We start from the raw sequence: 26,648 nt of genomic DNA, 5'->3' as shown, positions 1-26,648 counted from the left end.
CGTTCATCTATTTTGATTTCAGAGTTATTAGAAAGAGTTTTCTATCTAAAAAATAGAATAGGAAAAAAAAAATCCCCCAGGTATTTTTCATGGTGCATAAAGTGATGCCATTGGAGATAGTTGCCTTTGATTTGATGGCTTTACTGGCTCCAGAAGTTTATTAAAAAGCCAATACCCCTGGAGGGGTGACACATTAAGTCAGAGAGGCATAGGGTATCAAAATTAGAAGTGCCTTGAGTGATCTCTTAATGGAAACTGAAACCCACAGAATTGGTTTCCCAAGGCCACAGAGGAAGGTGATAACAGACTAGATTCTGGGTCTTCTTGCTTCCGATAACACCACACCATGTTATGTTCATTAGCACATTGATAGGAATTCGTTTAACAAATTGCTTTCCAGCCTATCAAATAAGAAAAAACGAGCTGAGTGCAGTGGCTCACGCCTGTAACCCCAACACTTTGGGAGGCTGGGGTGGGTGGATCGCTTGAGGCCAGGAGTTCAAGACCACCCTGGGGAAGATAGCGAGACCCCTATCTCTACAAAAAAAAAAAAAATACAGAAATTAGATGGGCGTCATGACATGTGCCAGTAGTTCCACCTACTCGGGAAGCTGAGGTGGGAGGATCACTTGTGCCCAGGAGTTTGAGGCTGCAGCGGGCTATGATCACACCACTGCACTCCAGCCTGGATGACACAGGGAGACCTTGTCTCTAAAAATAATAATTATCATTCAGTTTTTTAAAAAGCAAAAGGAAAAACCAGCAGATCAAGGCCAGGTTGGCTCTGATGTACAAGGTGGTAGAAGGAAGGCTAAGAAGAGCACAGCTTAGTAAGGGGCCATATGGAGAGTTCTAGACAATTTAGGCTGTGGGCACTGGTGGTATGGGGGTAGGGGCCAGCATGGGGTAGGGTGTGGAAGAGAAAGCACCCGATGGGAAGGAAGAGGGGCTGATGAAAGGAAATGGAAGAGTAGCAAAGACACACTTCTTATAGCACTTATTCTCCTTCCTTTGGTTATATATAGATTTGGGTTGTTTAGGAACAGAATTTTGTCATATAGTAACAAAAATACTGTCTTGGAAATTAAGAAGATCAACCAACTAGCTTTGTGACCTTGGGCAAGTCATTTAACCTCTCTGAGCCTCAGTTTCCTTCTCTATAGTAAAAACCACATTGACTAGGGTTAAGGCACTGTTAAAGGTTCTTGACACATACTGTAATCATCACAGCAGCTCTGCAGGGACCTCTCATTTTTACAGATAAGGAAAATTTAGGTTCAGAGGGTGTAGTAAATTGCCGAAGAGTATGTAGCACATACTGGCAAAGCTTGGATTTGAACCCAGGTTAGTTGGACTTAAGGCCAAGGCTAATTTCCCTGGGCCCATAATAACCTATTGAGAAAAAGGCAAGGCCAGTGACCTTCAAGTTCCCTTGTCTTCTAAAATTCAGGCCTGTGACTGTGCTGAATTCCAGACCCCTGATTAGGTCAGCTACTCCCTCTGAATATCATGTACATCTTTTGAACAGTTCTAGCCAGCTGAGATCCTGATGTTTATTCTATAAAAAGCTCAACACATTGTGGACCCTGAACACAATTTAAAAGCAGGGTCAGACAAATAGCATCCCTGGTCTTTGGGAAAGAATAAGAACTCCATTTCTGAGGGACATTCCGTTCACATTTTAAATCCAAACTTACATTTAGAGCCATAAGGTTCAGGAAGAACTTACTCTTTTTCACACAGTGCAATTGCCTGGGCTAATTACTAATGGATATGTTTGGGTATTTGAGAGACTGAACACTGGCTTTTAGTTTCAGAAGGAATTTAGTTTATCCTTCTAGGCAATGGAATGATTATCATTCTCTAAAGATGATATCCATGTGGTATTATCCCAAATACTTGGCCATTTGCCACTATGAGATCCTGCTTGTATCCGATTATGGATCCAGTTTAACGCCACACCCACATACTGTCCACATAAATGAAAAGAATATTTTTCATAAAGACATTTATCTTAGAAATGTGATTTTCTTTGTGGTGGTTATTTCTAAATTTTATTTATTTATTTATTTATTTATTTATTTATTTATTTATTTGAGAGACAGGGTCTCAATCTGTCACCCAGGCTGGAGTGCAGTGGTGTGATTATAGCTCACTGCAGCCTCAAACTCTTGGGCTCAAGCGATCCTCTCACCTCGGCCTTCCAAGTAGCTGGGACTACAGGTGTGCACCACCACACCCAGCTAGTATTTCTAAATTTCAGAATGCAACACTGGTCTGTCTTTTTTGCTTAACATCTGTGACCTACTAACATGTGTAATCATCATCCTGCTTTCCTGTTTTTTGTTTTGGATTTAGAATTTTGCCTAAATAACTGCTCCAGAAACTCTCAAAGTTATCTGATTAGCGACTACACTTTGCAAACGAAGAACATTTCCCAGCTAGTTAGTTGGAGCAAGATGCTAATAATTAGGCCACAGGTTTGGGCTTTGTGTGGGCCAGTTAGTAAATACAGGCATCTTGCAAAGGTATGATTGTGACCCAAGAAGGACCAGGTGAGAATACAGTGTTTTGACAGAAATCCTTCTTGGCTAGAAGGAAAAGAAATTGCCTTAAAGTCAGTAATATCATATTGGGATTACAGCATGTCTTTAAAAAGGAAGGAAAGAGAGAGGGAGGAAGGGAAAAAGAAAGAGAGAAAGAAAAGGGAAGGGAAAAGAAGGAAGGAAGGGAAGGAGGGAGGAAGGAAAGAAATAAAGGGAGGAAGGAAAGAAGGGAGGGGAAAAGAAAAAGGAAAGAAAGAAGAAAGAAAGCCAACAAATAATAGTAGACAAGTTCACGGAGATAAATAATAAAGAATAACAGAAGGAGCCCGAACCTGAAGCATGGCTTGACCTTTAATCAGGGCTCTTATTCCTAGCAGGCTGTGAAGCAGCTTTGTCTTTACCTGCTCAATGGATCTCACAATGCTGATGCACGGCTTTAATTTGGGAAGCCTTTCTCTTGAGAGGCATGTCTTTTCTTGCTCCAAGTCTAAAGTGCTCCCAAGTGTGGCGTTCTCTGTGACAGATGTACTACGGTTATGCTTTAGCTGACTCCAAACCCACAGCTTCCCAGTGCCTGAGTGGTCTGTTTGATGTCCAGGAGTATGTTTCCTTTGAGAGCAGGTCTTTGCTGGAATATCCTCTAAGAAGGTAGAAAGGTGTCATCCCTTTGTTCTAAAACAGCCACTGATAAATTTCGCTCCCACTACCACGCAAGGCTGTTCTTTCAGAAGGTCTAAAATGCATTTGCTGATGTACATAACCCTAGACCCACCCCATGGAAAGGCACTGTCTGAGAGAGATGTGAGTCCTCTCCTTTCTCAGTTTCTCCCAAGTTGTCCCATTTCCATAGATGGCCCTAATTCCACATGTCTCACTGTGAATATAAGAAGTTTCAGAAATACTTGAGTATTGCCAAGGAGACAAGATTCTCTGGCAAATCTCCCATCCATAGCTTTGCTTTTTATAGAAGTCTCAGAGTCCTGTTGACTGCATCACACGTGATTGGCAGGACGAACCAGCTCCATACACATCCATCTGTGATTATTTTGCATGGCTATTTCTCACTGATGAAGCACTGTCATTCTTCTCTGAATTCTAATTCCTACTATCAGAGACTGTTCCTGAAGGGAGGGAGAAATGTGGCCATAGAGGCCATTTCTGTTGGAACATGTGCCACTTGTTTCCTACCAGGAGTGGCAGCCTCTCCTGCCAGCACTGGTGGCTGCTGAAGGAGGCATTACTTCTCCAACTTTCTCTTGCCCATCCAAGAGAAGGAATTTATTTTCATCTACCAAGTAGCTTGCATTCTCTTCTGGCACCCTGATTAGATCAGAAAGGGATAGAAGCTTGGCGAGAAGACTTTTCCCTCATTTTATGCCTTATAACAACTCAAGTTAAAAGTACACAAAAAGCTCACTGCTGTTTAAAGTGTGCTTCTAAAGTAAAAGAAAATGTGCACTTTTGGACTTAACACTTGTTTTCAGCATTTTACTTAAGATGGCAGTCTAATTAATTATTCCGCCGCCCAGGACCGGAGAAAAGAAAATGCGTGAATAATCTGATATAGTAATACTCAACTCAGTGCTGTGGCATAATTGTTATGGATAAATTGCTGGGGTTTTTTTTCTTTTGGTTTTTTGAAAACTCTTCAAAATGCAAAGAGCAATTATAACCCTACAGTTTGGTAAAGATGGGCTTATACATCTGAGAACGCTGACATATTGAAAACAATCTATTCCTTACATCCCTAAGCAAGAAGAAACAGTTATCACAGTAAATTAATACCGGGTTTACTGACGAGAACTCAGGGCCTGAAAATCTGTATGCTCCGTCTCCCTCAACCCCTCCACGCCATTAGGAACATGTACATCATGGGCAGAGTGTCTATGTCTTCAGTAGAATAGGTTCTGAGAATTGAAATGTAGTGGATACAGAGTGGACATTGACACAACACAATTTCCCTTTCCTTTTTGTTAAGTGGGGGTGACATGTATTGCTATTGTCATCTAAACAACCTCTGATTTGATTTTTTAAATAGCATTTATTATTTTAACATAGGAAGTGTAAAGAACAAGAAAATTGCTCAGCATCCGCTTCTTAGAAATTTGCCAAATACAAATAAAAGTATTTTCATAGCTTAAAATGCCAATACAGATGGGAACAAAATGAAAAGCAAATGCTCCCTTGGTTTTGTTATCAGATTTGTGATTCTAATCCACCTGGGACAGCCCCATATGTGTTCCTAAGAAGATACCAGACTTAAGAATAAAAGAACACATGTCAAGAGAACCCTAAGAATGACAAAGGTGATAATGTATAACATAATGTTCCTTGTAAAAATGACCTCTGGATATTAAGAGAAGATGACAGAAGAACTATCAAATGTTAAAAAGTGATGATCTTTTATGAAGTCAGAAATAACTTTTAATGGGCACATTTGAAGTTATCCAAAGGAATGCAAAGAAGGGCTTCACCCTGTTTTTCAGACTGGTGGATAAGTTATGAACACGGAATCAGCAACACGCTTCTCAGACCATGCATGCATGTGTAAAAACTAAATCACAGAGATTGGGGGTCAGGTGACTGTATCAAAGTAAACTAAATGTGTAATTTTTTATGACCAGTTTCCTTGAACAATTTTATAACACTTTTATAAAAATGTTAATAGATTTGAGTGATCTCTAAGATATCCATCTGGTAATGAGTTTTAATGATATATACTAGCCAGACCTTCATATTATGATACGTATGTGTTCAATCAGTACTAGGATTCATATCTTCCCACCATTGAATGCTAAATGATAATGTGGTAGTGTGTGTGTCTTGACCACTCATTTAAAGGAGATCATAATATCTTTCACTTCTGAAATATATTCCTTTTTTTCCACAGGCCATGAAAGTGACAACACCTTCGAGAGCCCTGAAATCACTGTGGGATTATGACTTTTTAATTTATGATGGTTTCATAGACAATACAGCCCCAGACTTCTTAGCATTCAAGGAACATTTTAGCTTAGCTTGGGGAGGTATTTTTTCTCTCTTGGAACACGTTGAGAAGTTTCTCAGGAACTATGCAATACCAGAAGTCAAAATAAAAGGGAATAATTTGGTGGCCCTCCTTCCAGAGTTTGAGCTGAAGAATAAACTTACCAGATATGACCTTCTATCAGTGTTAGAGGACCCAGCTCATGTCCAAATGCTGATAAATCTTCCAGGGCAAAGGTACAAGGGCCAAGATGGAAATTCGGAGGCCGCCATGAAGATCCAAGCCACATGGAAGTGCTACAAAGCAAGAAAATTCTTCCTCATTTATCGCCAGCAGAAGTGGGCATCAGGTGTGATTGCCATTGCTTGGCTGTTACATTGCCATAAGACTCGACTAAAGAAGATACTAAAGGAATCACGTCAGAGACACCTGGAGAATTTCCACATTCGAGCCAAGGTGCACAAGGCTGCCAGCTGTTAAGGCAGACCTCTTTTTCTAAACATTTCGTGCTTGAGCGGTTGCAATAAGTTGTCTCTTTATCTTCCCTTTCTGTTTCCAACTACCCTCCTCGCCTCAGATTCCCTCGCCTTTCTCTCCCATCAATGTATGATGCACAAACCCCACATTTGTTTGTGCATCATATTTTAGCCCTAATCAGGAATCTGGCTTTCGTGCCTGCAAAATCTGTTGCAATTTTTCTATAGAAAAAAAAAAGTCCCTTCACTTTGACTGTGGTAGTTCTGTCAGAAAATCAATATTTTAACTGCATTACTTTTTCTCCCTATATATACCTTCTGGCACTTTAATTTGCTCAGAAAAAAAAAAATCCTCTCGTCTACATTGCTGTCACCACTTTGTCAGAAAGTATTTAAGTTTGCAGACAGCCTTTTAATTAGTGCTCACAATTTCATTTATGTTTGCTTTCTCTTTTTTTCATTCATATTCTGTTAATTAAGTGAGCTGCCTCTAATCTTCCCCTGCCAGTAGCATCATGTAGCCACCTAATTAAATTAATTGGGGAAGATGTTTTAAGTATGTAATTAAATCAATTAATATAATTTATGCCTGGCTTAACTGTACAGTGGAAAAACAGCTGAAGTTTGACTAGATGAATCCACTACAGCTTCCTGTCACTGATCAATGCTCTTCTTGATTTTTAGCATCTGGCAGCCAACTGGAATCGCATCAGGACCTCCAGGAGGACTATTATCCATATCCCATCATTAGGTATAACACTTTTGCCTGCAAATCTATCAGCAACCTCTATTACCCACCACATTATGGCTCCTTGATTGAGTTCAAGGAAGGCCCCTTGTTTTATTCAAATTGGTCTCGGCAGGAAAATGTTCTCGACATGATGAGAGTAATAACACAGGGCCCTCGCTCGAAACGGCGTTTAATTTGGGGATTAAGCAAATAAAGTCATTATGTGGGGGCTGCTATTCAGTGGAGAGGTGATTTGCTGTAATTCGCTTTCATCTGTATGAAATGAACTAAAAGTTGTATTTTCCCCTGAAATAACAGATAATGTTTTCGATCTTCTTTAATGATAGAAGAATACAGGCTTGTATGTGTTGTGGCTGTTACGCCAATAAGCCAGGATATTGCTTGTACACTGTTTTTAATCAAATGTGCAGTCAAAATGATAAGCTACATTCTCTGAAATTATTTAGTTCTAATTACGAGCAGATGGGATGCTTTATTTGCACCTAGGGCGCCTGAGCAAAAGGAAATGCTGTGTGAACAAGAATAATTAAGAAGTTGAATAGTGTTTTTTGCGCTTAAATAATCTGCAGTTTCATGTTAATTAGCACTAATGTAATTATTTAATTACATTTATGAATTGGGGAACTTAAAAGCTGTTGTCTGAAACACACTGGTAAAAAAAGGTATGCCAAAATGACATTGGGAATTTCAGAAATTTGCACTGGAGTTTCTTTTAAAACATGAGCTACTGTTAACATGTTTGGGATTTGTTTGCTTCCTTATTTTGTTTTGTTTTGTTTTGCGTCTCACTAGTGTGTTAAACTTCCTTGGTGAGGTCAGATTTCCTAAGCTGACTTGCTAGAGTTTTGACAAGCAGCACAACCCCCTGAATCTCTTTGTTACATCCATATTAGCTCTTTGTTAAAGTCTTTTAAGTAGAGCAATACATTAAGTGATCTATTGTAATAGAATTCTGGATTGCAATTTATTCATATTCATATGTGAGTATAACCAGTTTGTGTACTTATGTGTAGTGTAGAAACATAACACATTTGAACAGTAATATGAAAAGGAAAAAACATTTAAATTATTATACAAATATAATTATTTTTAAATTAGTAAAATATCAATAATAAAATAAGGCAATCTTTTCTAGATTCTGGAGTACTTAGATCTAAATACTTACAGAAAGTTAAGAAAATACTTGCATTGCACAGAGCCTTTTAGTTTTGGTCTTCTTCATGGCTCATGAAAGAAATTTGTTTCTTAGGATCTAAGTGAGATAAGACAGATGTGAATTTCATTCTAAGTTGGGCTTTTGTTTTGGTGAAACTACTTTTACACACAAGATTATTTCACACACAGAAACTGCACTTGTAATCGATTGCAACCAAAGAGGCTAATTGCAGACCCAATTAGTTGACTTGAGCCCTTCGAATAAGGTGCAAGAGCCTTTGCTTCTGCAACTAATTGTGGACCAGACCTGATATTATATGGGAAATTTTGTTTTGCTTTCTCTATACAGGGCCCCCACTTTGCAAAGTTGCTTAGCACAAAGATGTGATAGACACAAACTTCTTTACTCCTACACTCCCACCTCTGACCCTCCTAAAAACTTCCATGCAGTCTGCTCTGCAGAGAAGCTTGATACAAAAGAGTCTCCAAAGAAGGAAAAATTTGAAAGTAAGCATTATGTTAAGTGGGTAATAAAAAAAATTTGAGTGAAACTATCTTAAAATTTCAAAAGAGCTTTCTGAATATAAATTAAGTGGGAGTTCCCAGCACTTTGGGAGGATTGCTTGAGGCCAGCAGTTCAAGACTAGGCTGAACAACATAGTGAGACCCTGTTTAAAAAAATTTCAAAAATTGGCCAGGCATGGTGGCGCAGGCCTGTAGTCCTTCTACTGGGAAGGCTAAGGCGGGAAGATCACTTGAACCCAGGAGTTTGAGATTACAGTGAGCTATGATCATCCCTCTGCATTCCAGCCCGGGTGACAGAGACACTGTCTCTAAAAAAATTAATAAAATAAAATAAATTAAGTGGGAGAATAATCTGGCCAAAGAAGCTAGAAATAGAAAACATTATTTTAAATATGATATTAAAACTAGTTTTCTTCTGGATTGTACATATTCAGTTTAAATAAATATATAATAAATATGAAGGTCTTCCCTAATGTAGCAATTTTTGTTTGTTACCAACATGATACCCATTGTAAAGAAAAATTACTAATTGTGTAATTTCTAAGAGATAAGAACAAGCTCAGAGTTTTTCTCAACTGAGCATTTTACAAGACTAATTGCACACTTTCAAAAGAGAATAATACCTGGGCTTTGATCATATAGTATTTGTTTCTATAATATGTTTTGGATTTTTTTTTTTTTTTTTTGAGACAGAGTCTCACTCTGTCACCCAGACTGGAGTGCAGTGGTGCCATCTCGGCTCACTGCAACCTCCACCTCCTGGGTTCAAGCCATTCTCCTGCCTCGGCCTCCTGAGTAGCTGGGATTATAGGCATGTACCACCACGCCTGGCTAATTTTTGTATTTTTAGTAGAAATGGGTTATCACCATGTTGGCCAAGGTGGTCTTGAACCCCTGACCTAAAGTGATCCATCCGCCTCGGCCTCCCAAAGTGCTGGGATCGCGGCCGTGCTTTGGATTTTATAAAAATGAACTTGTGGACATTAAATTAAGTAACAACAAGCTGTCATCTCCTACCTGTTCCACAGATAGAATTCTCAAACTATGTGTATATTTTTAAGGATATAGGGTACCCTTTTTTGTGTACCACGTCCCTGGGAGTCCTTAAAGAAGATTTCAGCTAGATGCCACAAACTTTGTCTCATGCACCAGGGACTTACCTATACAATTTATAAAAATAGAAGTGGATGAAGGTGAAGCAATTTTTTCTTTAAATGTACTGCAAGGAAACTAATCTATTCAATCTCGTAATTTCATTTCCAGAGTTGAGACAGATTCACTAGTGAAAATCAGTTGGTAGGATTCTCTGGTTCAGGCATTTAACACAAGTTGCAGCCTTGTCCTCTTTTTCTCTTTCCATAGGAAATTTGCTGTAGAATTAGCTCTACACATAATCACACCATGCCACTAGCCAATTGGGGCTACACTAACTTGTTTGAACCCTTCAGATGAAAGCTAAGTAGCTGATAACGGCATAATATATTGTAGTTGTGAGCATTTGGTTATTTATGCAGTTTTGCACACATGGGAATAATTGCATTTTCCAAACTGGTGATCACAGAAAGGATGGCCTTGCAGTAAGGTTTTTGACCACAAAATATTTATAAAGTATTTTAAAATCTATGGCTTGGTAATATGAACAGTAAGACAATTAAACAGTGTGGAGTAACCTCTTTGAAAGGAGGACTTGGGCCGGGCACGGTGGCTCACACCTGTAATCCCAGCCCTTCAGGCGGCCGAGGCAGGCAGATCACGAGGTCAAGAGATCAAGACCATCCTGGCCAATATGGTGAAACCCCATCTCTAGTAAAAATACGAAAATTAGCTGGTCGTGGTGCTGTGTGCCTGTAGTCCCAGCTACTTGGGAGGCTGAAGCAGGAGAATTGCTTGAACCTGGGAGGCGGAGGTTGCAGTGAGCCGAGATCACACCACAGCACTCCAGCCTGGTGACAGAGCAAGACTCCATCTCAAAAAAAAAAAAACAAAAAAAAAAAAAAAAAAAAAAAAGAAAGAAAAAGAATTAAAAAAAAAAGACTTATGAAGCTTGATTGATTGTTATGTATTTCAGATAGTATTTGTAGATATAACAAAAATTTTAGCTATTTTTAACCCACAAGAGAAGTGGAATGCTGCTGTCAAAAAAAAACCTGATTTGCCTTGTGATTTTATAAGATGATAGAGAAACATTTTTCAGAGTTTATAGGCTGATCTCTTAATTGGATATTACATATTTTATCATTTTTATTAATGAAATATAATTATAACAAAATAATCCACAGTGGTTCATAACAGGAATAAAATATTAGGGTCTATTTTAAGTAAAATCTATCAGTCAAATGAGAAGGAACTTGAAGAATCCTAATTCCTCTAGAAGAAACAGATGTCTAAATAAAGCCTACAGACTAATTTTGCTCCCAGTTTCTTTGGCCAACTATTTCCTCCACTTTTAATTTAACCCCTGTGCTTTTTTATTGCAGCACATCACTTGGTGCTACATGTAAACTCAGTTGCTTTTTAAAATATATTGACATTAAGTGAGACGTGCCAAGTATGGGGCTCTGCTGCTGTGAGCAGTATATGAAGCCACTGCCAGCCAATTAAACCCCCAGGGATGAGTTTTCACTCTCACTTCTCCTCCATCTTTAAAGTAAAAATAGGAGACATACTGAGGTGGGATTTTTTTTTTCTCCGTGTAATCTTTTATTTCGCTGCCAATTGATTTGATGACTAAAAAGAATATATATAGTTCAGTTTCATATTTTCCCTCTGTGCCCTATTTTAGCAAGTTATTATTCTTGGGGTTAAAACAAGTAGTGGTCTTCAAATTCTTCATTTGATAAAAATTGTGGATCCTGGTATTATGAAGTTCATGAAATAAAGCACTTTCTAGCTCGTCTGCACTTTCACGGAAGCCTACAAGAAAGGATAGGGAAACTTACTTTTGTGTGCAACCAATCATACACCGAACTGAGAAAGTCCCAAATGCTTATGAGACTCTTGCTTCCTAACTCCATGCTTTTCTGCCAAGAGATAAAAGCTTGAGCTCACCTACATTTGTGAACAGGGGCAGAGTGGAGGATGGCAGCCAAGGGCGTTAGATCTGCAATCACTTTTTGCTATGCCTCCACGCATATTGCCGCCTTTCAACTTTCTCTGCTATGAGCTGGAGTCACCTGATACCCAGTTCAATGCTGCTTTTAACTTTTGAGTTGACAACTCAAAGACAGGATAGATGTTGTTCCTTCCACCTCAGGCTAGAAAATCTGGACTTTCAATAACATCTTTGCAGTCTTCAACATATATTTTGGCAAGTAGTATAGAATCCATAGTTTAACTATGGTGTTGCCATACTAGATCCTTGGGATAGGTGTACTGCCAAGACTTCCCAGACAGCATTTCCCAGAAATATCCAGATCTTTGTGAGTATTTCCCAGAAATATCCAGATCTTTCAGAATCAGGAACAAAGTACACTCAAACTTTAAAAATGTTTTATAGCCCAAACCAACACATATTTGTATTCACCCATGTATCCAAATCAACACTCATTGATACTGGTTAGATCAGAATTGGTCCCATGATCTTGTAATATGAAATTATCCAATTGGTCTTGAGCTATATGATGTTGTACCATGAAACAGGGAAACAACATTGAACTAGGTATTAGGTGACTCCAGCTTATAGGCTTTTCATGAGATCTATTAATATTAGGATATGCTGTAAAAGGAATTTTTCACTATAAAAGATAAAATCCTTTACACTCATAAACAATATTAAAAGTTTTGTTCAGTGGTTCTCAGGACCCTTTTACACTCATCATGATTATTGAAGACCCTAAAGAACATTGGTTTAAGTGGGTTATATCTGTCATTATCAACTGTATTTGAAATTAAAACAGAGAAATTTTAAAAATGTTTATTAACTTCTTTTAAAATAACAATAATAAGCCCACTACCAACACTAACCTAAATAACATATTTTTGAAACATAATTATTTTCTAAAACAAAAGAAATTAGTGAGAAGGGTAGGACTGTCTCGACAGGTCTGAAAAATTAATAGAACATGGTTGGATTCTCATATCTGCTTCTGTATTCATTCTGTTGCAACATGTTGTTTTGGTTGACACACATGAAGAAAATCCAGCCCTACACAGATAAGTATTTGGAAAATGGAAGAATAATTTGTATATTTTACAGCCTTTTCAGATAGTTGTGTATATTCTTCTTTGACTTTATACTAAACTCAACAATGGTAATTCTAAGTGTTAGTTACAATGTGGAATCTACAATCATATTTATAAACTTTTTGTCTTTTGTAACTTGTAAGAGAACAAGATTGAAAAAGGCAAAGAACATCTTAGTATAATTTTGAAAACAGTTTTGACCCTGCAGACTCCCTGAAAGGTTCTCAGTATCCACTAGGGTCCCCAGATCACAATTTGAGAATCACTGCTGACATGGTTTGGTTCTGTGTCACCACCCAAATCTCATTTTGAATTGTAATCCCCATATGTTGGAGGAGGGGCCTGGTAGGAGACAATTGTATTACAGGGGCAGGTTTCCCCCTTGTTTTTCTTGTGGTAGTGAGTGAGTTCTCACAAGAGCCGATAGTTTTAAAGTGTGGCACTTACCCCCTCGCTCACTGTCTCTCTCCTGCCACCATGTGAAGAAGGTCTTTGTTTCCCCTTCACCTTCCGCCATGATTGTAAGTCTTCTGAAGCCTCCCCAGCCATGTGGAACTGTGAGTCAATTAAACCTTTTTTCTTCATAAATTACCCAGTCTCAGGCAGTTTTTTTTTTTTTTTTTTGAGATGGAGTTTTGCTCTTGTTGCCCAGGCTGGAGTACAATGGCATGATCTTAGCTCACCGCAACCTCCGCCTCCTGGGTTCACACAATTCTCCTGCCTCAGCCTCCTGAGTAGTTGGGATTATAGGCATGCACCACTACACCCAGCTAATTTTGTATTTGTAGTAGAGATGGGGTTTCTCCATGTTGGTCAGGCTGGTCTCGAACTCCCAACCTCAGGTGATCCGCCCACCTCGGCCTCCCAAAGTGTTGGGATTACAAGCATGAGCCACCACGCCTGGCCAAGTAGTTCTTTATAGCAATGTGAAAATGGGCTAATACAACTGGCTTTAGTTGCATGCAATGCTGTGCTAACCACTGACAAAAGTTTAAACAAGAGAACTTCCTTACTTTTTTGAAGGTGAATCCATTTGGCCCATTTGGTTTGAGGATGTTTTCAAAACTCAACAAAGGTACTTCTACGTTTTCTACATCTTTATAACAAAATTCCCTAATCCTCTTCAATTGCCCCCAAAAAACAACTATCAGTTTTATTTTAATCTAACTGGTAATGGATATACTGAATAAATAACCCAGATAGAGCTGTTTCTTGCCATCTTTTGGGATCCCACCTTCTTGCTCTCTGGTATCTTGTGCTTTCACACTTGCATAAGTAATTAAAACCTGATTACAACCACAGTGTCTAGATCATAGTTCTCTATTATTACAAGATGATGATGTGCAATCATTTGTGAATATATCACATGTCCTCTTATTTTTCTACCATTAGAATACCAAAGTTTTCTTATGAATTGGAGCAATTCCAGATTATCTTTGTATCAATGTCACTCTTCTTCATCTTTCATCCAGTGTACTCTCTTGAGTAGAAGAGAAAGGGATGAAGTAAGCCTGAGTATGCTGCTGGGAGGATGTGATGCATTGAACATCACTGATCATGAGTTTCAAAATGAGGAAAAGGTTGAGAACTACTCCTCCAGACCATCAAACTGAGGCATGAATGACTACCATCCCAGGCCAGGGTGATGAGATAAACAGCTACTACTTGGTAATCAGGAGTCTGTTGGTAACCTCTTCTCTGCCTTGAGTACCATTATAAGAGATAGGACTTGGGAGACAAAAGAAACTAGGAGTCAACCACAGGGTAAGAAGCCTAGTATTCAAGAACGTGTGATCTGCTGCAACAACAGGGGCATGTCACAGAGGCATGCACCAGTGCCAAGGGGGCTCAGTCACTCAGCATGACCTTGCTCATGTTCTTGGATTTCTGTGGTTACTGTGGAAGAAAAGCCAATCCTAGCAGAGCTGGTTTGCTGGATGCAAAGCAGCAATTAGTATCATCTGATAGATGTTTATGCAGAAAGGGACTGGGAAAGGCAGTGAAGGTAGAAATGAAGATGGAGAAATGATTGCCAGTAACCCTTGATGAGCAACCTTGGTTCAATGGAGGACCAGAAGTAGTAGATGAATAACTTCAGAGAGGCAGCTCTCAGGTAACCTTCTTTGATGTAGAGACAATAATATTTCACAACTACTTATTTGAGAAAAGGTGGAACTCTCTATCAAACTAGGAATATTTTGCAGGAAGTGAGAATGGCCATGAGAAAAGAGGCTGTGATCCTTTCTACAGTGATGAGGAAGAGAGAGTGCCTCTTTCTGCTAGTGTTGTATTCTGTGCTAATGAGGACCTGGAAAAAGCTACAAATCCCACTTACCATTCTTTGAATTCTCCAGAAGTTCTCCAGCTTAGAGAACCCAATTTTAGGAGAGTTGAAAGAAGGAGTGATGAGAACACACAGGAGAAAGGGCTAAGAATTTAAAAGATGGACATGGTGACTCACCCCTATAATACCAGCACTTTGGGAGGCTGAGGTGGGTGGATCACTTTAGCCCAGGAATTTGAAAGTAGCCTGGGGAACATGGTGAAACCCTGGCTCTACAAAAATTACAAAAATTAACCAGATGTGGTGGTGTGCACCAGTAGTCTCACCTAATTGAGAAGCTGAGGTGAGAGGATCACTTGAGCCCAGGAGGTTGAGGCCACAGTGAGTTGAGATCGCACCACTGCACTCCAGCCTGGGCAACAGAGTGATACCCTGTCAAAAAAAAACAAACAAAAAAAAAAAGAATTAAAAAGATTTTTTGAGTAGGGGCTTCACACATGTTTCATTCATTTATTTGACCGGAGATTTCACAAGTGCCTGCTCTCACGTAGCTAAGAGTCTGGTTGCAGGGGCTAGAGTGGTGCAGGTGAAAGAAGAAATGGACAACAAAGTAAACAACCAAGCAAAGAAATATATAGTGACAAAATTAGAAAAGGGTGGTGAAGAATGGGTGCAAGAGAATGACAGTGAAGGGAGACTAAGAACTTTAGAAAAGCGTGGTCAGGCATATAACGCATGATGATGAGGACCTTATTGCCTCGGTGGAGACCTAGCAACTCTTCTCTTCTGCTTCCCTCTCCCACTTCTAAGAACTCTGACAGTTACACCTGGTCTAGCCAGACAATCCAGGATAATCTCTTGATTTTAAGGTCGGTTGATAGCAACCTTAATTCCATTAGCAACTTTATTTCTTCTTTGTCATGTAATCCAATATATTCACTGGTTGTGGGTATTAGAACTCGGACATTTTTGAACGGTCATTATTCTGCCTACCACAACAACTGAAAATAAAAGTGAGAAAAGAGGCCAAAGCTCTTTGTCCCTTCTGGAGTTTTTCTCTGCTACACTTGGAGAGTCTTTTATTTTAGATAACTAAATTTCTTACAAGAGCTAATATGTAGTATCTAAACTGTATAATAATTGGTAGGTTTATGTGACCTTGGACGAGAGACAAGACACTTACCTTGAGTTTCCTTATCTATAATATGACAGGATTGAGGATAATGGTCTCTCAGAACTCCCCCAGTGTTCCTAATCAGACCCTTGAAGAAACCATGTCATTGTAGATTATATTCCAAAGTGTCGTATCTCATCGCCACTGGGCATGTCTACTGAACTCCCGCAAACCACGACATCCTTGTTGATAGTTTCCTGGTTAAGTCACTGTTATATTTAGTATATGCTACCAACATTGATGAAATCTTTTCACCTGTCAACACATGTACTTTATGGATGTATAAAACAAAACAAGTCTGACTAAAAAAATATAGTGACTCCCAACTTCTGCTCTGCTGATGTCATTGTACATTGCATTGTATCTCGTCCATGTAGAATGGTCTGTTGCTTGTCACAGAGTTTGTTGTTGTTATATGTTTTGGAAACACCCATACCTTGTAACATTAAAATACCTTGTGTTTACAAAGCACTTTACAGTTTACAAGATGTTTTCATATCTGTAATTGCATATGATTCTCTATTACAATGTTCCAAGATTAGCATACACTTCTTTAAAATGGGTGTATTCTATGTAGACACTTTATAGGCATTCTTGATCAGTGGTAACAGAACTCCCAAGTAATTTGTTGGAAAACTGACTTCAGACAGTGGAATGGAACACAGACTTATTCACTCACATGCTGCATATGTGGCAACAAAGTGATCAGACATCTTTTATATTTTAAATTGAACATCATCTTAATGAGACATATTATACTGCTTTTATCTTTACTTTTGAAAGGCAATGCAGTCATGGAATGCTCTTAGGCACTTTTCTTAATCACACTTTATTCTTGAGGCATTTTCCTGCCTTTTTATACTCTTGCTATATGTTAGCCACAATACATCTTTCTAAACATTTATTTGAATATAGATAAAATTATACATATGCAAAATCCCAAGGTACGATATTGCAGTCACACATAAAGACATTGGAGTTGTAACTGCCTATATTAGCTTTTATATGTGGAATGGTTCTCTAAATTATTTGAGAGATTAATAATTTTCAAAATGATTCAAACAGCTCCTTTGTCCTTCTGCCTCTCTCTTTAATTCTGAAGTCCAGATGCAAAGCAAAGAGAGACTTTTAGATGATTGTAAAGTCATTTAATTTCCAGACGTTGTCTAGTGTTTAAACACTGACATCAAAGCAAAGAGCCAATTATCAGAGTTCATTTGGTCTGAAGCCCCACTGCCTGAATTGCCATAGTTTTCCTTATTCTGAAAAGGAAATGTATGTCACATCTTGAAACTGTGGTATATAAAATCACTTCATCTAGAGCAGTTTCACTTGAAACATGTGTTTGGGCTCACTAACCACAAGGAGGCATTGAAGCATCTCTTCAAAATGTGAAAAGCAATTTTATGAAGAAAAAAAGAGTTACCCCTACAGTTGTTGAATTTCATATAAGCAATTATACCTGCTTGTGAGTACGCATGCTTTTTAAGTTTATGTTTTGATTCACTTTTTTTTTAATGACCTGAAATATCAGCAGAAAGTGTTTCCGCTGTTGTTTCTTTTGTGAGAGATTTTTGGACAATAGTAATCCATATGTGTTTTCCCTTCTGCTCTGTTTCCAGTGGAAATGAAGGCAAACTGCAGGACTTTTATTAGTACTGACAAAGTAACTGCATTAGCTCTTCTTGCCCTTTGAAGGTTAAAAGTTCTTTTGACTGTGAGCAGAAGTTGATTTCTTTAGTATATGAATTATTTAAATATGTATTCCTGACAGCAAGGGATTTATCTGAAATCTGTGTGTCACTTAAGAATGATTCTGGAACACATTTTCAAAATACCACATAGGAAGCTCACATTAAGAAGCCGAAACCATATTTTTTTAACCTGAGCATAATTTTCTTACACATCCTTATGAACATTCACACTGCATGTCAGAAATTTTCTCCATGTTTTGTCATCTTGATTCTGAGCAGCCGTGTTGGTATTGGAAAATGTGAACCCCTCTGTGACAGAGTATGTTGCTTAGCACATCTTCCAGAATAATGTTTAATTCTCCCGAGAAACAAGCACCTCATTCTTCGGGATTGGGTTGTTTCTGTAAGATGCTTCAGAGAAAATGTTTTCCTGGAAATATGGACTGTGACATTTTGAAATTCTCTTGTGCCATGTTGCTATATTGACTTGCTCTTTCTGGGTTTTGACACCTTGTTTGCATTTTAGGGTATTCCCAGCCTGTGAGAGAACATATTGCCGATTTCAACACACAGCAGAACATGCAGCTGGGGAGGCTGTGTGACATCTTAGGTACAGTCAACAGTTTACACAAGTGCCTCTTTGGAATGTTTATCAGTGGGTGTTGATAAAATGTTTTGTTTGTTTGTTTGTTGATTATTTTTTTCCTCTACAAGGAAAAAGCTCAGAATTTTAATCTACTTACAGGGCAATTAAATGTTTTATTTTAAAAACCAGATTTGTAGTAAAATCAGCTTGAATTAAAAAATGACATTTTAACCAATTTACTTGGGCAGTTTTCTAGATTCTCCTTGCTACAGGTTTGGATCAGAATTTCTCTCCTGTAAACCAAAAATCTTCTTTATTTACTGAATCTTGCAGTGAGTGAAATCAAAATTTTACATTCGAGTCAGTCTTGTCTCTTATAATATCTGGGGAATGAGTGAAAGGTGGTATCAGAAATGAAGCATCGTGTTTTCATAAGAAGAAAGAGGGGAAAATGAAGATAGAATTTTAAAGGAAGGTTTTATTTAAATATAGAGCATCTTGTTATTAGAAAACATGAAGTGCCTAATGGAGGGAATTTTTAGAAATACAGACCTTGATTGAGTGATGTATACATCTTTGTGAAAGTCAAGTTCTGATACTGGTTTGGTCAGTTCTTAGTCAGACACCCATCTGGAGCCAGGCAAGAAGGATGTCTGAATGTGACAGCTTTGGTTGATACTGTTCAAGGTCCGGGTTCAGATTAGGCTCTAAGAATATAGGTTGCAAAAGCTAAGCAATAACATTGAATCTGTTTGTGAGATACTTGCCACAAATTCAAGGTTACATAAAATTAGATTTTATTAGTTATCAAATAAGAACTTCTTTGTTTTGTTAAATTGCAATTTCTTTGGCCCTTGTTTAAGAAAAACAAGGAAGACTTCTAAATGATCAAGGACCAACTTAGCTGGCTTCCTGGAATGACATACTTTACATTATTCATATATATTTCAGCATCATTGTTATTTTATAAATGCCATTTGGTAGCAAAAAATACATCAGTACTAGAAATTTACAGTGTCCTAAAATAATAATCATAATTGCTTTAATCTATTATCTAGGCACTAAGATTGTTTTCCAGCATTACAAAAAAATTTTTTTAATGACTTAAGATTGACTTGTTAGTATTAAGCTATTTCAACTAAAAACCTGACTGGATGGAAACCACTGAAGTTTAGCAGAGGGCAGACTTTGCTATAATTTATTTGAATTAATTTTTTTCTTCAGCTTTTTATATCCCTTTCTATATATAGTATAAGCCATCACCAAATAATTTCTTTATAAAAGATTCTCATTATTGGAAAAGACTTGAAAGTATTAGACTTCTATTTTAAACAACTCAACAATTCAGTCTATCTCTACCTGCAATGGAATATTTTGCTTATATGAACATTTCTGAGAGATTATGAGCCAAATGCCTTTTCTTGGTACATAGTCTTTATGATATAGCAGTGCAATCTTAAAATGTCTTCAAGAGGAGTAATGNAATTTATTTGAATTAATTTTTTTCTTCAGCTTTTTATATCCCTTTCTATATATAGTATAAGCCATCACCAAATAATTTCTTTATAAAAGATTCTCATTATTGGAAAAGACTTGAAAGTATTAGACTTCTATTTTAAACAACTCAACAATTCAGTCTATCTCTACCTGCAATGGAATATTTTGCTTATATGAACATTTCTGAGAGATTATGAGCCAAATGCCTTTTTCTTGGTACATAGTCTTTATGATATAGCAGTGCAATCGTAAAATGTCTTCAAGAGGAGTAATGAAAGTTTAGAAATAGTTAGATGAAAAAAAGTACTTTCGGCCGGGCGCGGTGGCTCAAGCCTGTAATCCCAGCACTTTGGGAGGCCGAGACGTGCGGATCACGAGGTCAGGAGATCGAGACCATCCTGGCTAATACGGTGAAACCCCGTCTCTACTAAAAAATACAAAAAACTAGCCGGGCGACGAGGCGGGCGCCTGTAGTCCCAGCTACTCGGGAGGCTGAGACAGGAGAATGGCGTGAACCCGGGAGGCGGAGCTTGCAGTGAGCTGAGAGCCGGCCACTGCACTCCCGCCTGGGAGGGCGAGCAAGTTTCCGTTTCAAAAAAAAAAAAAAAAAGTACTTTCTTGTGAAATAAAATGTGAATAAACTAGAAAATAAGTAATAATTTTATGGAAGAATAAATAATTATCCCTTATGGTTTTCTTTCTTATTCGGGGGAAACAAAGATAATCCAGTCATACTGGTAAGGCTTGTCACTAGATATTGTCTGTGAATTCATGGTTCTCAGGTGGAGACCCCAATGGCTAGTTCCTAGATGAGTTCAGCAAGAAAGTGACTGATTACTGACTAGCAATCAAAGCAAGTTTCATCTTCATATCAATTCCTTTCCAAAATTACCTGTCAGTTAATTTTGAACATGTGTAAAATTAACCCACGATAAAACCCATTAATACTGAATATTAGAGTTGGTGATATGTATTCCTTTGCCAGAAATGAACAGGAAAGGTGAAATTGGCAACATGATTCCTTTTATCATTTGTAACCTAGAAATTTCTTCCCAAGAAAAAATTTGCTTTTCATCTGCTACAGTCTGTAAGCTATTTTTGTTGTTTTTCTGCCCTATTCTTTCATACTTAAAAAAACTCATTAGTTTGATTTTTAAAACCTCTATTGTAATTTGTTTAGATGCTAGTCTCTTCTTCAAAACACAAGACTTCGGATGACTAATTTGATGATTCAGCAATTGGATGCAAGTTATTTACTTACTGTCTCCTCAGTTAATTTATTTTGAGGTTTATGCTTCAAAATTAAATGGGAGCCACCTAAATATTCACATGTATGGAGCACCTGCTCTGGGCCTAGCACTGAACCAGTTCAGAAAACACCCCGTTTAGGTCTCTGGAGAGGGAGATTTCTTTTGTATGCCTTGCGTCTAGGCGTAAAAGACTTTCTCAACTTTGCGAATCTCTCCATAATCCTTTCAGTCAGTTCACTAGTGTTTATTGAGTGACTCCTACATATTCCACACTGTGCCAGGGCTTGGGGGAATATAAGAAATAGTACAAACATTGCCTTTAAGGAGCTTGGAGAGACAAGATTAATAGATTGGAAACAATAGGATAGAACACAGAGGACACTACTTCATGTTAAATCTTGAGGCACTGATCAAAAGGAATGTAGGGAGCCGGGCGCAGTGGCTCACGCCTGTAATCCCAGCACTTTGGGAGGCCGAGGCAGGCAGATCACGGGGTCAGGAGATCGAGACCATCCTGGCTAACACGGTGAAACCCCGTCTCTACTAAAAATACAAAAAAGTAGCCAGGCGTGGTTGCGGGCGCCTGTAGTCCCAGCTACTCGGAAGGCTGAGGGAGGAGAAAGGCGTGAACCCGGGAGGCGGAGCTTGCAGTGAGCCGAGACTGCATCACTGCACTCCAGCCTGGGAGACAGAGTGAGACTCTGTCTCAAAAAACAAAACAAACAAACAAAAAAGAAACGTAGGTGTGGGGGCAGCTGGGGAGTCACTGTTGGCCAGCCTAGTCAGGGTGGGCCAGGAGCACATTCACACACCTGTGCTGTTTCTTGAGCACTTACTATGTGCCAGATGCTGCACCAGATACTTTCTATATCTTCACTTATTTACTAGTGTCTAAAACAATACGCCCCAGGTGGTTTTATTCCCCTTTTTACAGATGAAGAAATGAATGCTTAGAAAGGTTAAAAAACTAGAATTTAATCAGTCTATGCTCTGTATATATACTCTGCCAAACCAATCAGAGGAATCTGAAAATCCCCTCTTTGCCCTACTTGCCTAAGTAAACGTTTACAGTGCTCCCTCCTCTGAACTTGTCTAAGTACCTAGTCTGCGTGCTTCATGGTGCCCACAATAACTGCTGTATTTCCCTCCACGTTTAGCCAAGGGCTTTGCCCCTACAGACCAGTCAGCTATTTTGTGAATGAATGGATGAACAAATGAATGACTTCATTGACTGCTGATTTCCTATTCATACTCCCTGAAATATTCTGCAGCATGGAGTGGATACTCTCATTTCACTATTCCATTTGGATGGGATATTTAATTAGGGTTTCTTGTGATGTTACATGTAAGAAGCACATCTTAAGAAGGAGAAAAGTTAAATTAAGGCAGTGCTTCCTTTAAACCAAAAATCACAAAACCTGTTTTTTAAGTAATATACTCCTCTTTGGGAATCAAGCAGGGGAAAGGCTGGTTTCCTGAAATAATCATTGCTATGATTATAATCAGACCATTTATTTGAACAGGACATTCCCTGAATTGGCCCTGTCAAGTCCATACAGCATAAGAAATTGCAATTTCATCAGCTTTGTAAAGTTAATAGCTCTGTTTTATAATTTACTGAAGTTAATGGAATAAATTTTTAAAGCAGTATGCAATTCCTGTTGATGTTAATGGGAGTTGTATGGCTAAATCCCTATATATTATTTGAAAGTACATTTCCAAGGTATCTCACAGCCCTCCTTCTGAAGGAATCATTGCATCTATTTTTTTGGTGGTGGTGTTATTTGTATTTTCTTTAGAGAAATGCCGAACTGTAAAAAAGCCAGTTAGGCCGGGCGCGGTGGCTCAAGCCTGTAATCCCAGCACTTTGGGAGGCCGAGGCGGGTGGATCACAAGGTCAGGAGATCGAGACCATCCTGGCTAACACGGTGAAACCCCGTCTCTACTAAAAAATACAAAAAAAACTAGCCGGGCGAGGTGGCGGGTGCCTGTAGTCCCAGCTACTCGGGAGGCTGAGGCAGGAGAATGGCATGAACCCGGGAGGCGGAGCTTGCAGTGAGCTGAGATCTGGCCACTGCACTCCAGCTTGGGCAACAGAGCGAGACTCCGTCTCAAAAAAAAAAAAAAAGCCGGTTAGATTGCTCAGATAGTACAAAACCAATCTAAATTAACCTCAACGTGGGTTTTGGATATGATCTTTATTTTAAACTGCACAACATCACTCGGATGCCAGAGTTCATAATGTCATTTACCTTCACACCAGTAATTAACATTGTGCCTGTTGTTTTTAGATGCCAATGTGAACGTCATCTACATCTGCTCCCATCATATGAATGATGAGTTAGTGCTGTATTACAAAAGAATCCTAAGTCTACATGCAGCCGTCAAATCGGGGAACCTTGAGGACAGAAGTGACCTGCAGGACAGGTTCAAAATTATCACCCCTGAAGCTGTAAACATCTTCCGTGTGAGTTTGTCTTCTAATTACTACAGTTTCAGGGATGCAGTAAAATTAAATTGGAAATTTTATAACTTGCACTGCTCTGGTACACATCAGTGAAATATTGTTGCAAGTTTAACAGCTTTACTGATTAGACTACTAGTTGGTCTGTAGGAAATAAATATTCCAGTTTAACTTTCAGACTTGGTGGAGCTACCCCTGCCCAGTTTCTCTGTAGTCGTAGCCTAATTCCAGTTACTAGGTGGTACCATCAAGTAGGTGGATTTATAACATTTACATTTCTTTTTCTTCATTTTGTGTGGAGGACACTAAGTCAGAGAAAGGCTGGGCCTGCCCACGGTCACAAAACTAGTTAGGAGCAGAACTAGACCAGGCCCTCTCTTTTCTGATCCACACAGGTACTCCATGTTTTTTCCCCTGAGGGGAATTTGGCTTGATTTACCATATCAGATAGTTCCTAATGAAAAATGTTCAGGTTTTTTTTTTTTTTTTTTAATTGTGCTGATTTTTTAGTGAATGGAATGAATTCTGAGTGGAATCCTATTCCTAGACAAGAGCGTTTGGGAAATTCATGGAATGATAAAGGCAGAGTTCTAGAATAAGGCAGTACAAAAGATGGCTTAAAATGAATTTATCTACATTTTAACAAGAATTTAAACTTTCCATGTTAACCAGGTAACAGTTTAATACCTAATGGACTATGCATTTTTGAGGAGACTTTTTTGGTGTAATTAAAGATAGCTGTCTTCATTTACAATTGAAATGCACCAAAGTCAACTGTCTCTCTATTGCCAAAGTGATTGCATGCTCTACATAGGGAACACCTATGTGTTGGGTGACTACCCATTAACACTTCAGATGTACCATGATTTGACCAAAAAAAAGGGGGGGTGGGGGAGGGACCTAAGGAAAGTCTTGCCAGGACTGGGGAGGGTTTCGATAGCATTTCTACTTTGCTGATACTCACTGAATTGTTGTCAGGATTTATTCTTTTCTACCAAAATGAACATTTTATTTTTTCATAACTGGATGCCTCAGTATTCCTTTAAAAACCCTCTGCTCAGTTTTGTTTCATTGGCACTTTTGGCTGTGAGAGAGGAAAGCAAGGACAGGGGCTGGGGAAGCAAAAGAAAGGACAAGTGGCAAATCACTGCCACTTATGTACATTCTTGGGAACCTTCCAATATCCTCCACCAATGTAAGAATTTCTTTGATGCTTCCTAGTTATTGCTTGGCCTCACTGACATAGTTACTATGGACATTAGGGTGCAAGGAAGAAAAAGAACTACCATTAGTGTATAGTTAAATTCCTGATTTTCTCCAGCCAGAAAATTGATCTAATGGCTGCTAGCTGTTACTAAGGAGTTTCTGCACATCTGAAATGCCCATATACATTAAAGAAGCATAGAATGGGGAAGGGTCACTAGATTGGGGAGAAAAAAAAGTGAGAAAACTAACATTTTTCAGATTCTTAGCATACAGTTTCTTTTCTTTTCTTTCTTTCTTTTTTCTTTTCTTTTTTTTTTTTTTCTTTTTTTTTTGAGACAGCAGAGTCTCACTCTGTCACCCGGGCTGGAATGCAGTGGTGCAATCTCAGGTAACTGCAACCTCCACCTCCCAGGTTCAAGTAATTCTCCTGCCTCAGCCTCCTGAATAGCTGGGATTACAGGCATGTGCTACCACTCACAGCTAATTTTTGTATTTTTAGTAGAGACAGGGTTTCACTATGTTGGCCAGGCTGGTCTTAAACTCCTGACCTCAAGTGATCCGCCTGCCTCGGCCTCCCATAGTGCTGGGGTTACAGGCGTGAGCCACTGTGCCCAGCCCAGTTTCTCATTTGATTCTCAGAATAATGCATCAAGATGGAAAGATAGCTCTTTTTAGCCATCTCCCTTTATGGCTGAGGAAACCAATACTCCCTTTCTAATCCAAGGTTACTAGTAAGGCCAGAGTGTGAACCAAAATCTCTCTACCCCAGGGCAGTATCATGAGTTGGAATGACTGCCTTGCTCCTGGATGACCTGGGGCCTTGGGCAAGCCCCCTTACCTCTCTGGTCCTCTGATCCTCATCTATAAAATGAGATCCTGGATTAGATCATTTCAGAGTCATCTTCAACTCTATCATCCTATTACCTGAGAACTGTACCCTTGCTAGTCCACTATTTGGCTTCTAAGCAGGAGACAGGCACTCACAGATGCACATAGTATTGGTTTACATCTTTGTGAGTAGAAACAAACAGGCAAGGTTTTAAGTACTTAATAGTTCTCCTCATAGCTCAAGTTTAAATTATTTGAGTAATTACTCATAAGCAATCAACTTTTAAAATGCAAAATTAAATTCTTACTTTCAAATCAGTTATTGTTCATGTTTGGGGATTGCTTTATTTGTTTTTAATGGGTTTGAGAAATTGTATCAGTGCTGATTTTCATTTAAACGGATGGCTATGAGATTTTTTAAAGCATGCCAAAAATCTGTTTGTACATCTCTCCAAGTTACCATATGATTCTTGAATTTGTAATGGTAAAATGTGCTCTTTATAAAAGTCTTTATGTCTATTTTTAGACATTTCAGTGTTTATGAAGACATCCTAAACAACTACCTTTTATCTCAAGTCAAAAAAAAAATCAGTGGTGATAAATTAAATGTAGCCATAATTCAATGGAACTAGAAACATTTTAGATTTTGTCATCTGTGTCAATCCACTGCCTGGATCTGATGATACTGATGTTCTCCAAATGGTCACACAAGACCTGTGATTAGTGATACATCCTTTGCCATCACTCATTCACATTTAAATCTGTATTAAACACATATAGAACACAATACTGTGGCAGCATCTTGCCTGGAGTCTAGGGCATGCCCGCAGATGACTATAATACTGAGTCAGGTAGAGTACTTGCCAATAGAAACAAGCAAACCTAGAGGAGACGGAACTCCATCCTGGCTGGAAATGTGCTCAGAATGTTAACATTAGGTTCTATTGCTGCGTCTGCCATCCTCCTTCACATCTCAAAAACCCACCAGGTCTTTACTACTCACTCGATAAAATAAGGAACTTGTGGCAGCAGTGGCATGTCAAC

At 38.7% G+C, this 26,648-nt stretch overlaps 1 protein-coding gene across 6 annotated transcripts in view; it reads left to right on the top strand.

Moving 5' to 3' along the window:
• IQCH (IQ motif containing H) overlaps positions 1 to 26,648 on the top strand; it is a 255,954-nt gene that overhangs the window by 131,246 nt on the left and 98,060 nt on the right. For 5 of the 6 annotated variants that reach the window (XM_017851107.1, XM_017851105.1, XM_017851104.1 and 2 more), the window contains exons 10-13: positions 5,437 to 5,988; positions 6,693 to 6,759; positions 18,300 to 18,383; positions 23,398 to 23,573. In XM_017851107.1, the coding sequence (XP_017706596.1) occupies positions 5,437 to 5,988; positions 6,693 to 6,759; positions 18,300 to 18,383; positions 23,398 to 23,573 (879 nt within the window). Of the gene's footprint in view, positions 1 to 5,436; positions 5,989 to 6,692; positions 6,760 to 8,263; positions 8,306 to 18,299; positions 18,384 to 23,397; positions 23,574 to 26,648 lie in introns of those variants that run through there. The other variant, XM_017851109.1, reaches the window with a different exon arrangement.

This window comes from Rhinopithecus bieti, unplaced genomic scaffold, assembly GCF_001698545.2.
Source record: "Rhinopithecus bieti isolate Rb0 unplaced genomic scaffold, ASM169854v2 scaffold_31548, whole genome shotgun sequence".
Lineage (NCBI taxonomy): Eukaryota > Metazoa > Chordata > Mammalia > Primates > Cercopithecidae > Rhinopithecus > Rhinopithecus bieti.
This window is presented reverse-complemented; position numbering and strand designations above follow the sequence as displayed.